Source organism: Macrotis lagotis, chromosome X (assembly GCF_037893015.1).
Source record: "Macrotis lagotis isolate mMagLag1 chromosome X, bilby.v1.9.chrom.fasta, whole genome shotgun sequence".
Lineage (NCBI taxonomy): Eukaryota > Metazoa > Chordata > Mammalia > Peramelemorphia > Peramelidae > Macrotis > Macrotis lagotis.
The window spans coordinates 299507728-299530904 of record NC_133666.1 but is presented as its reverse complement, the minus strand read 5'-3'; the positions used below and the strand labels follow the sequence as shown (position 1 = coordinate 299530904).

Sequence of the window (23177 nt, the reverse complement as noted above, 5' to 3'; positions counted from 1 at the left end):
AATATTATTTTTATAAATTTCAAAATAAACCAATTAAGAAGTTTTAGGAGAATCACATCTAAATATTTGTTTCTTATGTAAATTTTTATGTAAATTAAGTGACAACTTTTTGGTAATCTGAGTGGATAAATCCAGAGACCAGCTATAAAGAAAAAACATTTTAAAAAGTATTCTCATTGTGTAAGATGGTATCCTTAAAAATAAAACACATTTTAAATAGTACTTTACAAAGTGTCTTCCTCACAACAATGCTGTGAGGTAAATGGTAACAAACAATACTCGTTCCATTTTATAGAAAAAAAGAAGCAGATATAGTAAGTGATTTGCCAAGGGTCACATAACTCAGAAGTACTAATATCAGGAACTAAATCTATATCTTTTACTTCTAGTCTTCTGACTTTTATATTTGGGTTAAAATTAAAAAAATCCCACAACTTTACAGCAGAGGGTGAGGAAAGATGTGTCATGTTTTTCAACCAAAGTCAAAAAGATCTAGAAATTTTAGTGGCCACCAAACAGTATATATAATATGATATCGAAATTTTAGAGTGTGTTTAGAAAAAAAATATTTAGAATGAAGGAGGTAGTGTCTTCTTTGATGAGATCATGCCTGGAATACTATGTTCAGATCCAAACAATTACAACTCTCCAAAAGTGGAAGGGTGGTTCTAAAGGAATAGCACATTACTTTATGTCTGAAGTCTTCATAGAATAGCTGGAAACATTCTTTTGGAGATTTTGTACCGGGGATTCTTGGTCAGGGACAGTTTAAAATGGATGGTCCCTGAAATCTCTTCCAGCTCTTAGATAATGTGATTCTATATCTCCAAGACCAGCATTCTTTCCAATATGCCACTAACCTGAGCTCCAAACCTAATGCTAAAATAAAACATTTTGTGAGACCACTTAATATACTAGGACAAGTGTTTTCATAATACAGCACTATTAAAAATAATCCTTACAACAAATTGACTATATTGTTATTAATCAAATTTCAATAACTTGTTTTAAGTTGTTCTGGAATTGAAAGACAACTAAAAGGCAGTTGGGAAAAATTTAAGAATGTCAGTGGATTATTAACAGGATAAATACTGTTAAGGGTCTTCTGCTTTAGTAAATTTTAGGAAAATGAAACATGCTGAATTTCTTCTGAAAACATATTCAATATTACTTATAAGGCCTGACGACATTCAAGTGAACATTTCATATTATTATTAATTTGATTATATTTTTTCTACTACTTAATTAGAAAAATCAGCTCATTTTTGCTTTGAGTGAAATTATTGTTGGAATATTCACAATGCTACTTTAAAAACATATCCTTCTTTTGCAATATTTAAGTTACTTTCTAATATATTGTCTCATTTAACCTGCACAATAGCCCTGTGAAAAGGTACATCTCATTTCCATTTTATGGGTGAAGAAATCTAAGGCTTAAAGATACTGTTATTTGGACAAGGTCATATAGCTATTACATGGGAGGTAGAATGAATATAACCATTTGATCTCTAGAATTTAACCATCTCTAGAATATAACCATTTGATCTCTAGAATTTCACATGTATTATCTATTTTAGAAATTCACCTCTCCTCTCCCATTATCCCTTCCCTCTCCTCCCCTCTTTCCTTCTGAATTTTGAATTTTTTTGTGGCTTTGAAATTGTAATCATTTCCAAAATGATATACCATATTGTTATAATGCAACATGGTGGCAAGTACTAGATCTGAGAAAATTGCAAAGTAGATGATGTTAGGGTTTCTCTTTGTCATTATGATCTCTTTGATTTGAGTTTCTCCTCCAAGAATATCTTTATGCTGGTTCTGGAAAGTCTACTATTCTTAGTCTAAATAGGTCTTTTTCTTCTTTTGTATTGAGTACTCTAGCTCTTTCCCTTGCTTCTTTCCATCTTTTACCACCCACTTAATGACCTACCTCTTCCAGGTAACATATTTGCATTTTGACATCAGTTTTCAGATTCAATGCCAAAATCCAAATAATGAGTCTAATTGTGGGAATTTCAGACACTTAGCAGGTTGATGGTTTAAGGGTTTTTTTTATTGCCCCTTTATCACATAATATTATAGACAGCAGTCTACAAACAGTATTTATTTCTTAATTAAAATAATAAATACCTAGCTGAGTATGGTTGTTATCTCTGGTCGTTCTTACTGGGATGATTGATGCTGCTAGATCACTTGAGTTTGGGAGTTCTAAATTAAAATAGGACTAATGCCAATTGGGTGTGTATTAAGTCCAAAATCAATACAGCAACTCCTACAAATATGGGGAGTGGTAGAGGGGGATGAGGTGTCTCTGGAGGGATGAACTGGTCTAAGAAAAAGAGCAGGTAAAAACTTTCTTGGCAATAAGCAGCAGGGTCCATGAGCTGCTGCTGCACTTTCAGCCTGGACTGATTACGGAGATCCAGTCTTCAGAAGGAAAAAAAAAATCAAAAGGAAACAGTACACCTAGAGTCTGATGTTACCATTGAGTTTGGTAAGGCTCTTAGACACAAAAGATTAAAAAAAATGTAAAGAAATCTATTAGAACTAGAATATTACAGTTGGAAGACATTTTGGGTGTGTGTCATAAAATTCAACCTTCTACTCTTCTAAAACATTTTTTTTTTGCATGGACACATGAGGTTTGGTGATCCTGTTTTCTCACAATGTTGCAAGTCTACTTATGAATAGAATTCTATGTTCTGCTTATGCTTTCTTTCACCAAAAGGAAATCTGGCTCCATGTAACTTCTAAGCACAGATCTTGTCTTTAGTAGTGACAAAGAATTAGTCTAATCCATTTTCTACTTGACAGTCATTCAAATATTTAAAGACAGCTATCATATTCTCTATACTCTTCACTTTTTTCAGTCTGAACGTTTAAGTATTCTTCAATAGTTTGATATGATGTAAAGAAACACATTACTGTATTTCTATTCTTTTCCTATAGAAGAGAAGAATGATTCTCTTGGTAATGTTCAGATTCTCTTGGTGAACTGTTTTACCATTTTCCTGATGATTCCTTTATTCCTTTAGGGAAAAAAATCTATCAATAGTTTTTCTTTTAATCTAGGATATGTTACAGATATGAGAATTTTATAGTTATAGTCAACATTAGATCTTTAAATTTCCCAACCACCATATATATTTAATGTCATGTACCTCCACATCTCTTAGACATTCAGAGTATATCTAATTTGTTAAAGTTCACATAGATCTATTAAAACCCCATGTTACTGAAATGGATCATAGATTAGATGAAATTCTTTTATTTTAGAAGCATTCTCTTTCCAATCTTTTTTGGAATGCATCTATTCATGCAATTCAAAGTTATTACTTCATCTTTCCATTAAATATTTATCAATTGAAATAATAAAAAACTTAGTTTTCCTGATCACTTTAAAATTCATAAGACAGGAAAACTTATTTACTATCTTCTTGACTTTTATCTTTGTTGTTTTTGTGGTTGTGATTCAGTCATGTCTGACTCTTTGTGACTCCCATTTGGGGTTTTCTTGGCAAAGATACTAGAGTAGTTTGCCATTTCCTTTTTCTAGTACATTTTACAGATAAGGAACTGAAGCAAACAGAGTTAGGTGAATGTTTAGGGTCACATAGCTAGGAAGTATCTGAGACCAGATTTGAACTCAGAAAGATGAGTTTTATTGACTTCAGGTCTGGTAGTCTATCTACTGTATCACCTAGTTGCCCTCAAACATTTTTAATGTGCCAATTTTTGCATAGCTCAATTATTAACCAGAATTCAAGAATTATTTCATTTCTACTTGATTTTTTCTTATTATATATGATTCTTCCCAAAGTTTTCATTTTCCTCTAATTCTATGCCTTTTCTGTGAGCAATGACTGTAACATCTGAATCTCTGTGGAGTGAGTGATAAGCATAGGGGGTTGAAACCATCAGAGGATCTAAACTATTTTTGATCTCTACTTTTTTCTGCATTTTTTACTATCTATTCATTAACTCTCTAAATATTATAATTTTCTGTTTTAATTCAGTGGATTCTTCTTCACTGGAAATCTTCAAGTGAGGGCTGTAAACTAGTTGTTACAGAAATATTTCTATCCTATATTAGGGGTGAGGTTGTCATCATAGACCAGTATTTTATTGTACTTACTCATATTAATGGGTAAGTGAAATAATCTATGGTGTAACCAAATCTCATTCAGAGAGAGGTACTAGTTACCTCTTTCCATATAGTTCTGGAATATACTAAAATATACTTCAGTTAAATACTCCTGACTTTTTGGTAATCTGAAAGAATGTACAAAAAGGACCTAAATCATATGCACAAATCCTTGGAAGTGCAACCATATGTTTCCATGTGTCGCTATAAAAACTCTTCCATTATGCTAATGAAATTCAAGACTTTGAGAAAACTAATATATTATTTTGAAATTTGATAATATATTATTTTTGAAAAAGATCCTCCTATTCTGTCTGTGTCCAAGTAACAATTTCCCATATGAACCTGAAATCTATTCTACAGCCAAACTATATAGCTAACTCTTGTCATTTGTCTTAGAAAAAGTGTTCTTTCAGTAACTAGAAGTATCAGGTGAGAAATTATGGGTATCTCAGCACAAATCTATGGCCATTTCTGGAGGGACAACCCAAAATGCATGTTCTATTGTTGAAATAGGTAACCAATGTTGATTTCTTTACAGATAAACTTCCCATTCCCACTCTCCCGGGCTTAATAGATCTGCAGCAGAGTAAAAGCATTCATAGTCAAACAAAACCAACAGCTTAATCATTCCTTCTACCTGGTAGTCAACTGTCAATCAGATAACCATCCCTTGAAAATGAACATTCCCTTAAAGTCCTGAAGTTTTTAATTACCTTTTCCCCTTTAAGATTCTTTACAACCTCAAGTTAAAAATTAAGGACATGGACATTTTCAAATTTGTTAACAATGTCCTATAATAGGTCTCCATAGTAATCTCTGCAGAGGAAGTCTGATATTAAGTACCTAAGATAATTTGAGATAAATATTCCATATTTTTAAAATAGTGACCAGAGCTATCTTTTGAGCATTACTGACTCATATGACATGCTTTCGCTCCCTGTTTTGAGTAGATTATACAGTTTTTAAGCTACCAGCTAGTGTTATAGTCAGGTCCTGGAGTCAATTCGTTTTCATTAAAATCTATCCTCAGACACTTGTTAACTGTGTGACCCTGGGTAATTCACTTAATCCTGTAAGCTTAATTTTCCTCATATGTAAAATGAATTGGAGGAGGAAATGGCAAACCAGTCCAGAATTTTTGCCAATAAAATCCCAAAAGGGAATCACAAAGAGAGGTGACTGAAAGAACCGAACAAATTTCAATGATCCTTTTTTAGGTTTTTGTAATATATATATATGTATATATATATATATACATATATATATATGACTATGTATATATATATATATGACCACCAGATATCCTATTTAATTTTTGACTGTATATGGATTACTAATATAACTAATTCAATTATCACTGTGCATAAATTTCCCCCAGAAGTAATTTAATCATCTATAAAGGTTTATTAACACTTTCAGAACACTAGGTTTTGAAATAGTATAACATCCTGACCTACTAAGTTCCATGACAAAGAGGTTCTAATTCAGATAATCTGGTTTTAAATACATCTCTGATACTTACATTATTTCTTTTTTTGGCTTGTTTTTCTTTTTTGCTTTTTGCAAGGCAATGGGGTTAAGTGACTTGCCCAAGGTCACACAGCTAGGTAATTATTAATTATTATTGAACTCAGGTCCTCCTGACTCCAGGGCCAGTGCTCTATTTACTTCACCACCTAGCTGCCCCTAATACTTATATTAATTTGGGCACTTTAAATCACTTAAATTCTTTTGCAACAAGAGAAGATTTGAAGCAAATGGTTCTTTCAAGCTCTAGATCTGATGCATTGACAGGACTTCAAAATCGTAATATTTCAGAGTTGGAGAAGATTTTTAGAGAGAATCTAACCTACTCATTTTACAAATGAGGAAAGTGAAGCTCCAACAGGCTAACTGACTTGTGAAGCACGTTCAAGAATTAATAGGGATAGCATTATCTAAATTGATAAGAAGCTTCAGAGTCTTTTACAAGACTCAAAACACATTCAGATGGCATCTGAAAAGTTTTCTTCTTAAAGTAGACAACAGCTTTCATTTCAAAACACCACAACACAAACTTTTATAGTGGGGAGCTCTATTTTCCTTATGTGCAGGAAAAAAAACCTTAAAATTCACTATATCATAGCCCAGACGAAGAAGTCTAACAAGAATTCTGAATTCAACCATTACTACTTCTTCTACAACAGAAACATATTTAAAAGATATGCATTTTCAATTAGGTAGTGGTTGGGAAGGCCATTTTTTACATGGGGATAAAGGAAAGCACACTAGTAAATATCTTTGTCCTTATTCTAAGCTAAAAACAAACAACAAAAACAAAAAAGATGTTCACTGTTTTCACTCCTTTTGTTCCCAGCAAGCATTCTGAAAGTAATTATTCTACTTGTATTTAAGAGGACTGTTTCATAGATGTGAAAATATATTAAATTTCATTTGGCAGTTATTCAATCCTTGTTAATGTTATCTCCTGAGATAACTGTCTCAAAACAGGTTTTTAAACCCTTATACTACCACATCTTTCTAAAATTGCACCACCTTGATGACACTTTAGAAATCCAGAGCTTTCATATTTTTAAGTAGACTTTGGTCTCAAATCATTCTTGTTGATGAAGGCCTTTAAAAAAAAGAAAAAAAGAAAAAAGAAAACCTCAACTGCAGGAATATGAGGGAAAAAAGCAAATCCTGGCATTTGAAATTAATTTTTCACCTCCCCCCTTTTTTTGTTTCACAACAAACACAGAACAAAAAGTTGATGGGTTTTCCCTGTAATTAGACACCCATTGACAAAGAAAACAGTTTTGGTGTCTGAATTGTAATCTCCCCATGAAATATCAATTATACATGACAGTTGCAGAGTGTTAGATTTCAGTTTCAATTATCTTGCCCGTATCTCTGTCATATCAAAGGAAAGCAAACTTATTTTCTCAAATGTGAAAAATACCATTTAGTTTAAAAGAGCATCTTTTAAAGAGGAGAGTGGTCACGCAGCCACAGCTTTTACTGCTAACAAGCAGCCATGCTGAAGTTCATAGAGTAGAGGTAGCATATCTGAGGAGATGTTTAACATCTTAGTAATTTTTAAACCAATAAAATTATTATATTGTTTCTCTTAATAGGCAAAATATAGCCACAAGGTCAAATGACCAAAAGACTGAGAAGGGAATATTTAAATGTGTTCTTATTCCAAAAAGATTTTAATTTAAACAGTTTTTATAATCTAGGTTTTAATTCCTAAAAAATTAAAGGAGAGGGTGATTCTACAACTGCCCATTTTGTCTCTGGGGTAAATATGTCCTAAAACAATGACATTCAACATTTGTTCTCTAGAATGTTACATCATCCATATGAAGAACTGGACTATGCATAGCAAATGATTTATGTTGGAAAGCAATGTCTATAGGCAACTTTCAGTGTGTAGTGGTAAAAACCAATGGTTTTGCAATCAAAATAACTGGACTAGAGTCTCAGCTCTGGTACTCAACCATCATGTGACTTTGGGCAACTCATTTTGTCTCTCAGAGCCTTGGTTTCTATCTTGCAAAATGCAGATATTACTCACATGATTGTCAGGAAATATTCTGCAAACTAGAAAACATTATGATTATTTTTATAATAATGAGAAAATTGCTTGAGATCCTGAGAAGTGACTTGACAGTATTCAAATCAAATAGCAATAGCAAAAGTAACAATCATTTTTTAAGCGCCTAGAATGTGCTGTGTATTGCACTAGGGGATGAGGATAGAAATACAAGAGTGAGATAATATCTACTTTACTGTGATGCCAAGATTGCTGCTCTCACCTCCAAATATAGGAACACCAGAGACCTTGCTTGGGAAGACCTAAGTCATTGGACTCTGTAGTCCTTTGGAACCAGAGTTCTCATCTTTATCCTAGTAATGTTCTGTTCTATTCTCATAACTCTACCATATTCCTTGACCACCACTCTCCTAAATAAATGTCCTTTGAGAGTAGAGTCTCTTTCACTTTTGTGCTTATATCAATGGTGCTCAACACATTAAGAGTTTAACAAATTTTTTATTCATTTATTATCAAGGAGCATGGAGGGAAATAACATGTATATAGATAAATATAAAGAAAATCAATATAAACAGGGAAAGCAGTAGTGGTTGGGAAGCTTAGGAAAAGGTTTCAGAAGTTGATACTTGAGCTATGCTTTGAAGGAAGAGAGGGATTCTTTAAGGCAGAAATGAAGAGGGGGGGCATATTTCAATATTTGAAGTATTAGAGACAACAGATTAAGTGATATGTATGAGAGGGAAGGAAAAACCAGCATAGCTCTATAATATACATAACAAGGCCAAAAAGATACCTGGGGCTAGGTTTTGATCTTAAAGGCAATAATGAGCCTTTGGAGTTGTGCAGTAGGGCTATGACATATTCAAATCTGCCCTTAAGGGGAATCAACTGTGTGCATGACATATATAGTCTAGAGTAGGGAATGAATTCTGATCATGAGACCAATTGAGAAGTGTTGGAATAATCAATGTAAAAAGTGGTGAAGGCCTTAACAAAATGTGGTGGCCATGTGAGTGTAGAGTTGGAATGGAAAGATGTTGAAAGAAGGAAGTTTTGGTAAGTGATTGGATATTTGGAATGAAAGACAGTGAGAAGACAAGGAAAAGATAGGGAAGAATGGTAGTAGTCTTGACAGAAATAAGAAACTCTGGAATGAGGGTAGTTTGGAGGAAAGAAAATGGTACAATGTGAGTTGTCTTTGAGACATCTAGTTTGAAATGTATAATAGTGATGTGGAACTGAACCTCACAGGAAAAATTAAGTCTGGATATATAAATATATGAGTCATTTGCATAGAAATGGCAATTAAACCAACAGGAGGTAATGAGGAGAGAGAGAGAGAGAGAGAGAGAGAGAGAGAGAGAGAGAGAGAGAGAGAGAGAGAGAGAGAAACTTGAGGTAGATTAGTAGGTAGAAAATGAGGAGAGAGAATATCCAGGAGATGGTATTCAATAGCATTACATGTAGAGAAGAGATCAAGAAAGATCTTTTTGACTTACCTTTCTTAGAAAAGAATATCAGATTTGACAACTAAGATATTGCCAGTAACTGGAAAGGACAAGGATCAGTTGAGTAATAAGGTAAAAAAATCAGACTAAAAAAGTATTTGAGGAATTAAGTCAGAGGATACAAATCTGCAGACTATGTCAATGAAGTTCTTTCTGCAGAGCACCATAACAGGTCCTTAATAGATGGCTGATAGAAAGATTAATAATTGAAAAATATTCATATTTATATAATGATATAAGAATTTATTTCCTCACCATCACCATATGACAGGTAGGAAACACAAATATATTATTTCCACCTTCAGGTGAAAAAAGTGAAATTCAAAGTTTGGCACAGGGCTTCACAGAACTGGAGTTAAAAATTGTCTCAGTTGGCTCTAAATCAAGAGTGTGCTTTACACATTGTGACAACGGTACTCTTCATAACAAGGCATGGAATATAATAGTGGAAAAATGTATTGGACTGGGAGTCAATTTTTACTCCCAACTCTGGAGCTAGCTGTGTGATTTTTGAGCAAATCACTTAACTCCTTTGTACCTCAATTTCCTTATCTGTAAAATGAACTGATTTTACTTGACACAAAGTTCTTCCAGTTCTAACATTATTCTCTTGGCTTGCAATTGTATTTATGGAGTAAAAGAAATTCTAACATTAAAAATAGCAAAATGCTTCTTTTCTTTGAAACTTTAAAATGATGAAAATTGGGAAAAAAAACCTAATTTTGATATCCCCAAAATATCCCAAAATCTGATATAACATGCAAATAAAATGTATACTTTTTAATATCAGTATTTGGTACTACATAGACATGATTTACATGTAGCAAGCTAGCAGTAAGGTACTGCATGTTAACATGTGTTCAGTATTGTCAAGATGCATAGCTCTGATGGAAAGCAGATTTGTGTAAAGCCCTTATAAACCTCAACTGCTATGTTACAAAAGGAACAACACAGGGCATTTTGACACAAATGGTATCTCACTGTATGTGTGTATTATTGGTCCAAATGATTCACTCTCATTTAACTGCAATGAAGTCTTTCATCTCCATGCTATACAATAATAGCTTCCATATGACCAGTGGCTCAGCTATAAATAAGATCAAAAGCAAAAGAAAGGATTTAATAAAAAAGAAAGACATTAAGAGTAGCATTAAATCAGAAAAAAATAGCAAAGTTCAACAGTTTTTATAGAAGAAAGCACCACAGAGTACTAAGCAGTCTTCCAAATACCTCATGAAAAGGCATTTTTCAAACAGTGGTCATATGCAAAATCCATTTAAGTAGGTTTGAAAGTGGTAAGGATGAGGTTCAGAGAAAGAAAGAAAAAAAAAAGAATGCCACGTCTAAAGTTAAAATGAAGCACTGATACTGGATCCACAGAGCACTTCCTTCATGTTATGTCCTACACAGCTGAACACTGCAATGGCAAAATTCCACCTATTTCTCTGCACTTTTTCTATTTCATTTAATAGAGACAGACTTAGTAATCCTGAATTTCTCAGGGAATCATAATATTGCTCAACTCTAACACATGAACTCTGCAAAAGGAAGTTTTATTTGGCAGTCCATATCAACATGATATGAAGAGCCAACTTCCCAAACAAATTTTATTCTTGTTCTGCAAAAAGTAGTGTTAATCTCTATTCCTGACTGGATAAACAGCTGCTAATAACCTATAGCTATAAAAGGAGATGTGTTTCCTTTCATCTTTAGTCTGGTAGAGATACCTGGTCTGCATAAGACTTTAGTGATTCCACATGTTTCTTCCTTTGCTTTTAAAAAGTAATTCTGGTGCTGATCTTGTCACTTTTATCCCTTTCTCTTGGATTCCATCACCATATCTAAAGATAGACTCTCTGTCTCAAGGATACTAAAAATAATGTTCTTTCAGTGTATTGAAAGGAAATTGAACTGATTATAATCTGTCATAGGACAACAGTTCACATTCATATATAATGCTTCACTATTTTGAAGCAATTAAGGGACTAGTTTTATGGAACTCATTTGAGCCTCATAATTCATGAAGTATATAGAATAAAAAGAAATAATATCTCTACCATTTTGCAAATGAGGAGACTTGAGGCTCAGAGAAATTCAACAGCATATTTAAGACCAGACAGCTAGTAAACTGTAGAGTTAAAATTCAAATCATTCTAATTCCAAGGTTTTTTCCAAGATATCCCACTATAGGAGAAAATAGTGATGAACTCTGATTTTTGAAGTCTTAGAGAGTGAAGCTTTTTGAGACATAGAATTTCATCCTATGTTGTATATTCATGTAAAAAATTGCTAATTTCTTAGCTAACTAATGTATAATTCTTTGGCATATTAACTTTCTTCATTTTCTGAGCAAAATGAAGTTCAGTAAATAACAGTCAATAATTCAACAAAATTCAAGATTCTGCCCCACCCCCAAAAGAAGTATCCTGTATAGGATTATGGAGTCATGTCAGCTTTAGCTCTTTTCTCACTTGTTCCCAAGCACCTGCTTTAATAGTGACCTCAGTTCTACACCTCAAGATTCAGACATTTCACGAAACAGCTTTTTAAACAAAAGCCAGCTGTTTCCCATCTAGACTACAGGGTTGGGGTGGGGTGGGGGGAAAGGATGGAATCTGGGCAGTGTACAGAAACATTACCCAGAGACTACTATTCTCCAATAACTTTCACACACTTTCAGCTTCACAATAGATCTGTCCATGTGTAGAAGGAAGGGAGAATGCAAACACTAAATTAAAACTTGGAAACCCAACACCATGGTTTTAACAATATGCCCAATTAACTGCTTTAAAAATGAATGTGGCCATTGTATCAGGACAATACTTTACAAAGGGTGTCATTTTGAATAATATTTGATAGACCTTTTGGTTAAACTCAACTTTATAGTTCTAAGATGATTTATGAATATGGTGGAAGCTATAATTATGTGCAACTATGAATGCCAACCAATTAGGTAAAACTCTAAAGTTATATAAAATGCAATGCTGAAGCTAAGTTTTCATTCCATAAAGCCACTTTGCCTAAACCATTTCCTTATTGTGGTCCTATTTTACACTCTTGTTTTCTAAGTAATTAAGATACTTTTGATTTAAAAATTTACAACTACAATAAAAGCTAAAATAACATAACAGCTACAGATTTTGACAAATATAAAACAGCAAAAGCCAAATCTTGCCTTTTAAATAGTGCCAAGTTGCTTCACTATTTTCTGTTTTGGTATGAATGACATAACTGAATTACTTCATGAGCTGCTACTTTAATTCCTAAGGGTGGAAAATTCCATGAGTTAATTCAATTTAGATGTAAAAAAAAATACAGGAGAATTCTTTTTTCCTGTGGGCTCTCATATGAGGCATGCAGGCCAATTGATGGTGTTGATGTGCTATGAAAGAAGAGTCTTTAAAATTATATATAGTGCTGAATGATGCGCTCCAATTGGTATAATCAAATCATCTCTTTACTACCATTTAAAAACAGAATCCTTTATTTCCTGTGTAAATTTTTTTTTCAAAGCCCCAACAAATTATCATGTTTTTCCTTTGCAGAGAAGTCATCTCCTCCCTTTACCACAACTCTACCTATCTCAGATTTCAAAATACTATCCATTCCTTAAAACACAGTTAAACTACAACTTTCTCCATGAAGCCTTTGTGATTCTTGGCACTAGGGATAAAATCTTCCTCCAAAACATTTTATGGCATATTGTACCTTCTGCATTACACAAGTAGTTATTTGTGTAAATCTTATTTTCTATGCTAAACTATAGTTCTTCAATATATAGAATATCTTATTCATATTTGAGTTTCCCATAGTGTGTGGTATAGTGCCTTGTACATAAATGTTATTGATAAATGTTGATAAATGTTCACTGAAGGAACATTTGTGCTGTCTTTGCTAAATGTATATAGTCAAAGAATCTATATCTTGGGAAAGCAAAAGGCAGGAGAGTCACTATGTAGTAATTAAAAAAAACACAACATCAGAGAATGAAGGGAGATTGGACATCATTATCTACATGCTTCTTTCCAGCTCTGATGTTCCAAGATTTTCTATGACCTGAAGTTTTGGGGCTAACTTTACTAAACTATGTAATTTAATTCAAGGTCCTTCATAGTCTGGATCTGCTTACTTTTTTAGATTTCTCTTAAACACATTCTCCATCAGAAAGTTTTTCCTTCAGATATATCAGACTGCTCCATAAATAGAAATCTTTTGCTGTTTTACTCAGTTCTCTTCCTATTATTGTTGATGTTGTTCAAAAGTTTCAATCAAGTCTAACTCTTTGTGGCCCCATGAGGAAATGAAGGCAAAAAGAATTATGTAACTTCCCCAATGACAACAGCTAGTGAATGTTTGAGGCCAGATTTGAATTCAGGAAGATGAGTCTTTTTGATTCCAGGTCAGATCCTCCTCTCTTCCTATATAATTCATGACTCTCCTCCTCTCCCTTCTATGCCTTTTGAGAACTACTTGGGGTCCTCTGGCTAAAAAAGAATCTTTCCTTCCAATCCAGCTTTGAACTCATTACTTTTTTTTGTTCTTACTGTGTTCTATTTGGTTGTATAATTATTTAAACAAATGGTGCATCCTTTGCAAACTGTAAGCCTCATGAGGACAGATATTATACCTCATTGTATATTTGTTTAGATCTATATACATACATGTATATGTATATGTCTATCATAATTCCAAAACATTTGCTAACATATAGTGCTGTACCCCCATGAGTAAAATTCTACATATACTAATAAATGTCACATAGCACCAAAAACTCAAATCCAGTTCATCTAATTGTAAATCTACCCTTCCTTGTAATATACAACAGCCAAAGTTCTGGACAACATACTTTATTGGATGTTAAAAGTACAGAGAACCTCATATTTTTAGTAATAATCAAGTAACTCAAAGTATCTTGTTCAAGCAATGTTTAAACCCAGAGAGGAGGATGCTATTTACAACACATTTGTCCAGAGCACCAAACAAATGTTTAAAAAAAAACAACCCCAACAAAAACTGAAGTATTGTATATGTAAGAGGAACATTCGCTTATTCAGTCCAAAGATCCTTTTCAGATAAGCATGTTGGATTGGAGGGCATTATTAGCCTATTTCTGGGTCTTCCACTAAAGTTAAAATCCCTTTATTGGAAATTGGGGAGGAAGAAAGGGCCATACTAAACTGGGTTCTTTACTCTAAAGAAGAATGGTATAGTGGGTAAACCTCACTCAGTTTGCTGGCATAGTGATCTATGCACTTTGAGTATATCTGCAAACCTGCTTTTGGTCTATGATGAATTCTGTCTTAGAGTTCCTTTAGGTACTTCTCAGAGTCCTTTAACATATGTTAGGGTCCCTGTGATGCTATGTAGCTTCAGATTGCTAGTGGTAGTAGTAGTAATCACTTAAGTATCTTCTGGGCAAAGGACAAGTACCTGGAAGCTAGACCCTTCTTGTTTCCTATAAACAATAAATTTGAAAATTTGTTAGCATGAAAACCACTTCAAAATGAAAATTCTTAAGTCCATCCATTGATCTTTTTGTGAATTTTTAAGTATAGTGGTACTTAATTGGAATTCCTCTGCTCAATTGCAGCCTTTGGCACAGACTCACCTGGTGACCTTTTGACTTGCCTTTCAATAACTGCAGTTATAATAATGATTACTTAAATGATTTTCGAAGTTGCTGTAAAGTTAGGCTAATGGATATGTAAACTACTTCAGGTTCATTTAGCTGAAAAAGTCATACATTGTATAATATTCATGACTAAGAAAAATGTATTTAAATGCGATAAAGAAAAATAACTCAAAAGCTTGGTGCTTTTTTTAAAACCCCCACACTATTCAAGCTAAGTTAGCTCCATAACACCTAGCAAGGTCTTTCTTGTCCTTCTTTTCCTCGTCTATTAACTGAAGGTCATTGACTAGATGATTTCTCAGGTTGCTTCCAACTCCACCCAAAAGCTGAGATTATCTAAAAAAAAAAATCTGACAAATAATCTGTGCTTATGCCTTCCTGCAGGAGGTAAGCATAATGTAATGGAAAGTACACTAGATTTAGACTTAAAAGTTTGAATCTTGACTCTTGGTTAATTCATTCCATCATTAATAATATTACTTCCATCATTAATAAAATGACAGAATTGGATTAGATGATCTCTAAACTTTGATTTATTATCAAATAATTATTAAATAATTAATTTGCATATCAATACTTTACTATAGTTTTCATGCCTACAAGTGCTAGTAAATTCTATTACAATGCTATATAAAATAAAATGATTTATAACTTTCTGTACTGAACGTTCTCCCATGTTTAGGTCACCTTTATATGGCATAAGGAAAGCTTTTTGTTTTTTAGGTTTTTGCAAGGCAAACAGGGTTAAGTATCTTGCCCAAGGCTACATGACTAGGTACTTATTAAATGTCTGAGGTCAGATTTGAACTTAGGTACTCCTGACTCCAGGGCTGGTGCTTTATCCACTATACCACCTAGCCAACCCTAGGAAAGCTATTTCTTTAGGAAGACATAATGTTTCAGAATCAACAATTCATGCAAAACAAAATAGAATTCTCAATGACTGTCCCCTCTACAATGGACTCTGTGTTAATGAGAATATTATTACTTGATGGTGCTATTTTAAGATATTATTGTAGACAACTCCACTAATAAGGGAACAAAATAATTTTAACAGTTAGTATTCATTTAGGGTTTTACAGTTTACAGAGCATTTTAATTACAATAATTCAATCACTCTTCTCAACAACTCTTATGATGTAGGCAGTATGACATTAGTAATTACTTCTTTATAGATGAAGAACATGAATGTCAGAGAAGTGAAGGTCAGTTCTTCTAAAGTCAGTTATATATGTGTATGTGTGTGTGTGTGTGTGTGTGTGTGTGTGTATGTGTGTGTGTGTATGAAATCTAGTAATCTTTTTATTCTGTTCCCTTGAAATTCTGGAATATAGCCTTTATATCATGGACAATGGAGACCTTTCTAAGACATCACCAAACACAATGAAATTAAGGAAAACTCAGTCAACACATATTTGTTTTATCTTTATTATCTCTGTCTCAGAGTGATCAGATAATCCATGAGGATGGAAGTTATAGGAACTGAGGCACAAGAGCTTGCTATAGGCTGGGAAAATTGGACATAAATCAAAAAAAGAAATAAAACAATAGCTCCCATTAATGGAGTTCTTTTACAAAATGCTTTCCTTTTCTGTTGTATTTAGAGAAAATATTAGCATATTCATTTTAAAAATTAGGAATGAATGAAAAGTGATTTTAGTCACATAGCAAGTAAGACTTAAAGCTAAATTTCCTGTTCTAAGTTTAATATGCTTTTGCTATTGTCATGCAGTCTCTCAAAATGAGACACATATTTGAATGTATAAATATACACATGTCTTGCGAGTGCTGAGTTTTTTGATGCAGATTACATTAGTTAAAAGGAACTCAAAGAAGGGAGTTATTATTGGAGATTGTATTAGCTAAGGAAGCTCAAAGAAGGAAATTGGTCCATGAAAAAATAGTATGAATTAGGAGAAAAGAAAGATATGAAAAAGTTAAGCAATGGGCACAGAAGTAGCAGTGCTACAGATATAGGAATATATATATATAATATATATTATATATATTCTTCTAGGATCAGTGAGCAGAAACTTGGGTTTAGGAGAAAATTTGTACATTAGGAATGGAAGATAATATAGGAAAGGTAAGTTATAGAGGTTCTTGAATAGAGGAAAAAATATAAATTTTATCTTAGATTAAAGAGAGCACCTGAAAGTTTTTAAACAGAGGAAATAAAAGGATGAAAGTATGTATCTAAGAAAACATATAAGGTTGCAACTAGTAGTGTTGTAAACTATTCTGCTATACTGGGAAACGATTTCATTATTGAAAACTTACTTGAATCGCTGAAGGTCCACTTCAGAGTTCCAAATAAAACATATTTTGAATTAAAAGTTTTAAGAACAATATGTTAACAATTAAATGAGATAACATTATGGCAAAGTCAAAGATCTAGTCTTCCCCAATATAGCTTTCTACAGTCTGAAGAAAGAATTACTTGTATCATCTTCCAAGTTTTCTTGCTATTTTGTTTTGTATTGCTTTGTTTTGTTTTTTGCATAAGAAGAGAAAGAATTCAAGGTCAAGAGGGTTCAGTACAGTCTACTCTTGAATAAGAAAAATTATTGAGGATAGTGTGTAAGGAAGATCTGTTGGAACAACACAAGCCCAGGAATGGGTCTCATGTTACTATGACTTGCTTCTACTATGAAACCAACAAATGAAGGTGTTCATTCAGTTGGGAAAGAGACTCCCACCAGCACATTTTGTACAAGTTTCCGGTCCATACCTCCCACTGCTGTTTTATTTACTGCAGCTGGCTAAAGTTTTATAGCCTGTTTCATGTATTAAAATTCAAATGTGGAAAACATTACCAGTATCCTCCTTGAATTTTTTTTGGGGGGGGAATATTTTTTTTTCTTCAACTTCCTTTTCAGTGTGGAATGTATGAAATGGTCAAAGGCTAACTTCAGACTGACTATATTCAAAAACTATTTCCTTTGTTCTTATGATTTTGCTTGAAAATTCAGACTGGTTTTTACAAAGGAAAATACCAAATCTGTTGCTTTTACAGAAGTTACAGTTTCATATTATGACTAACACTATTTCTGAGACTAGTTGACTGGCTTTCAGGAAGGAAGAAAACAATACTTCAGAACACAACTTCTTTAAAGAGCAGAGAGCCATCACTGGTCTGCATCTCTGGAAGGACACTGCCCAGTCTACCTGGATCTGCAATTATCCTCTCATTGGATTATAAATGTCTTCAGAGAAGTGAACAGTAACTTGCCTTCAGAAGCAAAATAATAAGTATGCCTGCCTCTGCTGGTATGCATCATAATTAAATCAAATATAATTCTGGAAAATACAGGCACTTGGCTAGATAAATTTTCTCTTTCTTCTTGCTCCTGATGACTTCTACCTTTGTCCCATCCTGTCTTTCTGTACCCCTAAGTGTTCTAGTTATTCCCCCTTCTTACCTCTCAAGGATACACAAAAGAGAAGGTAATTCAGAGATCAAACATTTCTAACAAGCGCAATATAATTTATTATTTTCAAGATCAACTTCACCTACATCTGGTATTTAAGGAGAAACTTTACATATATATATGGAACATACTGTTTCTGAAGTGATGCCCTGGGTACATGTTGCATCAGTTTAACATATGCAAAGCAAACAAAGCTACAAAAATTAAATTCTTCTTCTCTTGATTGAGAGCAGATATGCAGAAATGGTTGTAAGTCACAGATCTGGCTTTTAATAAAGCCAGATTTCTTCATTAAAAGCACTATTGTTTAAATATTGGAAGGGTAAAAGGAGCTTTGTACAAATGAAAAATCTTACATCCCTAGAGTACTTAACATGTTACCTGAGGCCAAGCTAAATTACAATCTCGAATTTCCTTTTGTGAATTCTCTGCAACTACCATGGACAAACAAGCAATTACTTCAAGATAATTTTATTGGGGAGATGTCAGGGGAAGGGAATAAAAAAAGAGATTCAACTGATACTTAAAAGCACATTTCTATAGTTTAATTGAAGTGAATTGAGTCAGTTGTCACTATTTAGAAATTAACACACTTTTGTCTCCTATAATTGGTTTCCACCATGTTGTGGCTCCTAATAATACTTCATCCAGGACAGAAATACTTTTTAATATCTTTATTAAGAAACTTAAAAAAAGAAAAGCAACAGATCTTAAGAGAATAACTTAAAAATTTATACTTCAGGGACATAAATTGTATATTCTTTTTCCTCCTCTCATTTTTTTTTCAGGGAAGTCAAAATCATTAATCATAAAAGTCACATAACTTTTTCAGGCATAGTTAGCAACAATAAAAAAGAATCCAAATGCATTTTTGTTATTCATTGAAGCACCATGAATTGGAGATGGCATTCTTATCTTTCACTTAATTGGGAAAAATAAAAATTTCTTTCATAAGGTCAACAAATATACTTGGAAATGGAACTATAATTTCACACAATTATCTCAATGAAGAAACTCACTGAATTTCTAATAAAATAAAATATAAACCAATTCCATATGAAACAACAGCAAATGAGCATCATCTTAGGGATACAATAGAAGTGATAAGGAAAAAAACATTTAAAAAGAAGAAAATGGTATATGTCACCCAAACTCCTAATCCCATAAAAGTTTTAAAGTTTGTATGTATGATGGATAAATATCAAAACTTACCATAAGTGAATGCCTATTGGCTGAAAGGAGACCTGTCCCATATCCTGATCCAAGACCGCCCATGGCACCATTATGAGAAGGTCCTATTAATCCATGCATATCACTATGACCACTAGACATAGCTGTTGAAGGCCCAACTGCATGGTTCCGGAGAACATGAATAGCATCATCCAGTCTTTCCAAGCGATCTTCAATGCGGCTTTGCTGTTAGTTTATTAGAAATATAAGGAAAGGTCAATTTATGATGAAACATTAAGTCAACCTGTAAACATTTTTACTGATGGAGGTTACAATGTAAACTGAGAAAGAGGGACTATGAGAGTTTATAATTGAAAATAACACCCCACTATATTCTTTCTCCATAAAAGCTGATATCCTTGAGAACAAGAATTAGCATAAAAACCTTCATTCTAGAAAACTGATGAGAAATGCTACCAATACTGTAGTTTATTTTCATGAGTAAAAATAGATTCAATAATTCCTAAGGGACATAAACTGCATTTATGCTATGCCACACTGAATATCTTTAAAGAGACTTTAAAGTTACCTTGGAAAATGAAAACATGCATTTTAATTTTAGGAGTACTCTGGCAGGGAACACTTAAAGATTTCAATAAATCTATGATAGAAAAGATCACTGCTTCATGTAAGTGCATAGGTCTTAGTTACTCAAATTAAATGATCTTTGAAAGCAAGAGTAGTGTCCTCTCTCCATTTAAACATGCAGTCCTTATGAACTAAGTCATTAGTATGCGTATCATAAGTTGAATGAATGAATCTATCAGCCAATGTCTTTTGGTAATCTATTACTGAGTTCTCTCTACTTATGTTTGGCTTTGTTCTTCAACAATCTTGAGTTTCATCTTTTTTCTTATGGCAAGATTTTTTAAAGGTCCCAAATTTTAGTTTTGTAGAGAAAATTGCTTAGCATATACACAGTTTAACTTCTAAGTTTAACCAAGAAAATGCTGGAAATGTAGGATAGAATAAAAGACAGAGCTAATACAAAAGTTCCCCCTCCTTAGGGGCTCCACAAATGTAGGCTTCCTAACTAAGAGACCTCCAACTCAAGTTTGTGTGTCTTGATTTTAGATGTAATCTGTAAACTGCTATCCATATAGGAGAAAGCAATATATTTCAAAGTAAAGGGATATGGTGGGACTTTGTCATCCTAAATCATATGGAAAAAAAAACTGATCTCTTTGGGCTATTACACTGAAATCTGTTTGCACAGATTGATGACTACTTTGGAAATGACCTATAATTTGTTTATCAGTAAAAGAATAGTATTAGTTATAAAGCATGGTATGTATAAACTTGTTCTTATATCAGTCTATAATTTCCTATGGCCCAATCATTTTGCTAGGCACTGGGGTATAAAGACAAAAATGAAATATTTCCAGCCCTCAAGAGGCTTACATGCTGTTGTGAGAAAACATATTTACACACAAAATAAATGCAATGTGAGTTTTTGGGCATCTGGGGGAAGGCTGGGGTAATCAAGAAGGTTTCTTGGAAAAGATTAAGTTTTGAAGGAAACCATCAGTTCTAAGAGGTGGAGCTAAGAAACAAAGACTTTTGGGGATTAAGTCAGTACAAAGGCACAGAGGGAGGAGATGGTTATATGTGAACAACTATAAGAAAAACAACTTGGATGAACCTTAGAATGTGTCAAGGTGTGAGAGAATGGGCCCCTGATTTATGGTTACAGGGAACTCCCAGTTGATTAAGCTTGCTCAACAGCATATAACTTGTATGTGCATTTCCTAAAGTGACTTGCTTGGAATAACAAATATGGCCTCTCTAGATTCAAGGTCATCTTTCTAACTGCTACTATACCATATTGATTATCATGTTTGTAGGAATAATACATAAGCATGGCAAGGTAGGTTGGACCAGAATTTGCAGAATTTAAATGACAAATGTAGTAGTAGTTCATGCTTGATTCTATAGATAACAGGGAGTCACTGGAATTTATTTAGGAAGATAGTCTCAAGATCATATAACAAGCTTAAAGAAAATCACTTTAGCAGTGGTATGGAAACATTCTCAAGAGGATGTGCAAGATATATACAGAAACATTTTAAAGTGCTTGTTTTCCCAGAAGCAATGAGAAATTCAAATGAAAATGAATAGCCTCAGGGTTTTGGGACACACCAAACAAACCATTAAGATATACCAGTAAAAGGTAAATTGAAGAGGGGAGGACCCTAGAGGCAAGGATACCCATTGATAAACTAATACAAGAATTCAGCTGAAAGATGATAAGGTCTTGATCTGGAGTGGTAGCTATGCAAGTGGAAAGAAGGAGAAGAATGCAATTAGAGATGTGCAGGTGAAATGATTAAACTCAACAACTGATTTAAAATATGAACTAGAAAAGGGTAAGGAGTTGAGAAAGATATTAAGATCAAACTTGATTGACTCAAAGGATTATCAAATTTGATATTTTATATATATATATACATATATATATATATATAAACTTGTCAAATCTTTTATACTATGCATATAAATATTGTTGTTATCAGTCGATCAGCCAAGTCTGACTACTCATGACCCCAATTTGGATTTTCTTGGCAGAGATACTGAAGTGGTTTTATAGCTCATTTTAAGGATGAGATAATAGACAACAGGGTTAAGTGACTTGCCCAGTGCCACACAGTTAATAGGAGTCTGAAGCCACATTTGAACTCAGCTCTTTCTGATTCCTGGCCCAGTGCTGGGGTAGCACCTAATTGCTAAATGTTAGCTAAAGTAGATGAAGGTGCAGAGAGGTTTGGGGGAAAAATAATAAATTCTCTTTTGGAAATGTTGACTTTTAGATAGCTAAGGGAACATGGAGTTAGAGTGTGGGACAGAGACAGGTTTAAAGAGAGAGAGATTTGGTTATCAACTGCTTAGAGATGACAATTTAGCACTGGAAGCTGAGTCACTAAGTGAAAGAGTGTAAACTGAAAGAAGGATAAGAATGGAAACTGGATAAAGGCACAGTTAGGGAATGAAGCATAGATGATGATATGGCAAACATGAATGAGAAGCAATGATCAGAACAGTAGGAGAACCACCAAGAAATAGCAGTGTCACAAAAACCCAGACAAGAGAGATGGTGGACAACAGAGACTAGCACTATTGAGGAATGTTACAGATCTGTAGCTAGGAGGAGAACGAATTGGATAGATTGGTCTAGAATATTTAGTTAAGTCTTCAAAAACTTCCTAAAACTTGAGACTTCAAAATTTTCTTTTATCTAGTTACAAACCCTTTTTATATTTCTATCATTTTGTTTATTTTTCAGATACTTTCGTGAAATTTGAAAGAACTGAACAAGTAACATATTTGTTACTAGTTCTAGAGACCTAGATTCAAATGCCAGGTCTTCCACTGAAACGACTTTGTGAAGAGGGACAAGATATTTGACTTTTCTGAGCTTCAGTTGATTCATCTATAAAATATAGATCATAATATTCACATACAACTTATATCACAAGACTGTTAATAAGAAAATATTTGATAAATCCTAATTTCAGATTATTATCTATATAAGAACAGAACAGAACCAATATTGATTCAAATACATAGCATATTCTCCACTGGGTGACCCATATGTTGTAGCAAGTGAGGAATCAAAGAAAGAAAAAAAGAAACCAAACAAAACATTTCCCTATTACATTTTGAGCTTTTCTTTTAAAGTTTCTTTTAAAAG

The 23177-nt window shown here is 33.4% G+C and overlaps 1 protein-coding gene across 12 annotated transcripts in view; it reads right to left on the bottom strand.

The window, feature by feature from the left end:
• Positions 1-23177, bottom strand: part of TCF4 (transcription factor 4) — a 443115-nt gene that overhangs the window by 16219 nt on the left and 403719 nt on the right. For all 12 annotated transcript variants that reach the window (XM_074208517.1, XM_074208519.1, XM_074208522.1 and 9 more), the window contains one exon: positions 19472-19675. In XM_074208517.1, coding sequence (XP_074064618.1) covers positions 19472-19675 — 204 coding nt within the window. The remainder of the gene's footprint in view (positions 1-19471; positions 19676-23177) is intronic.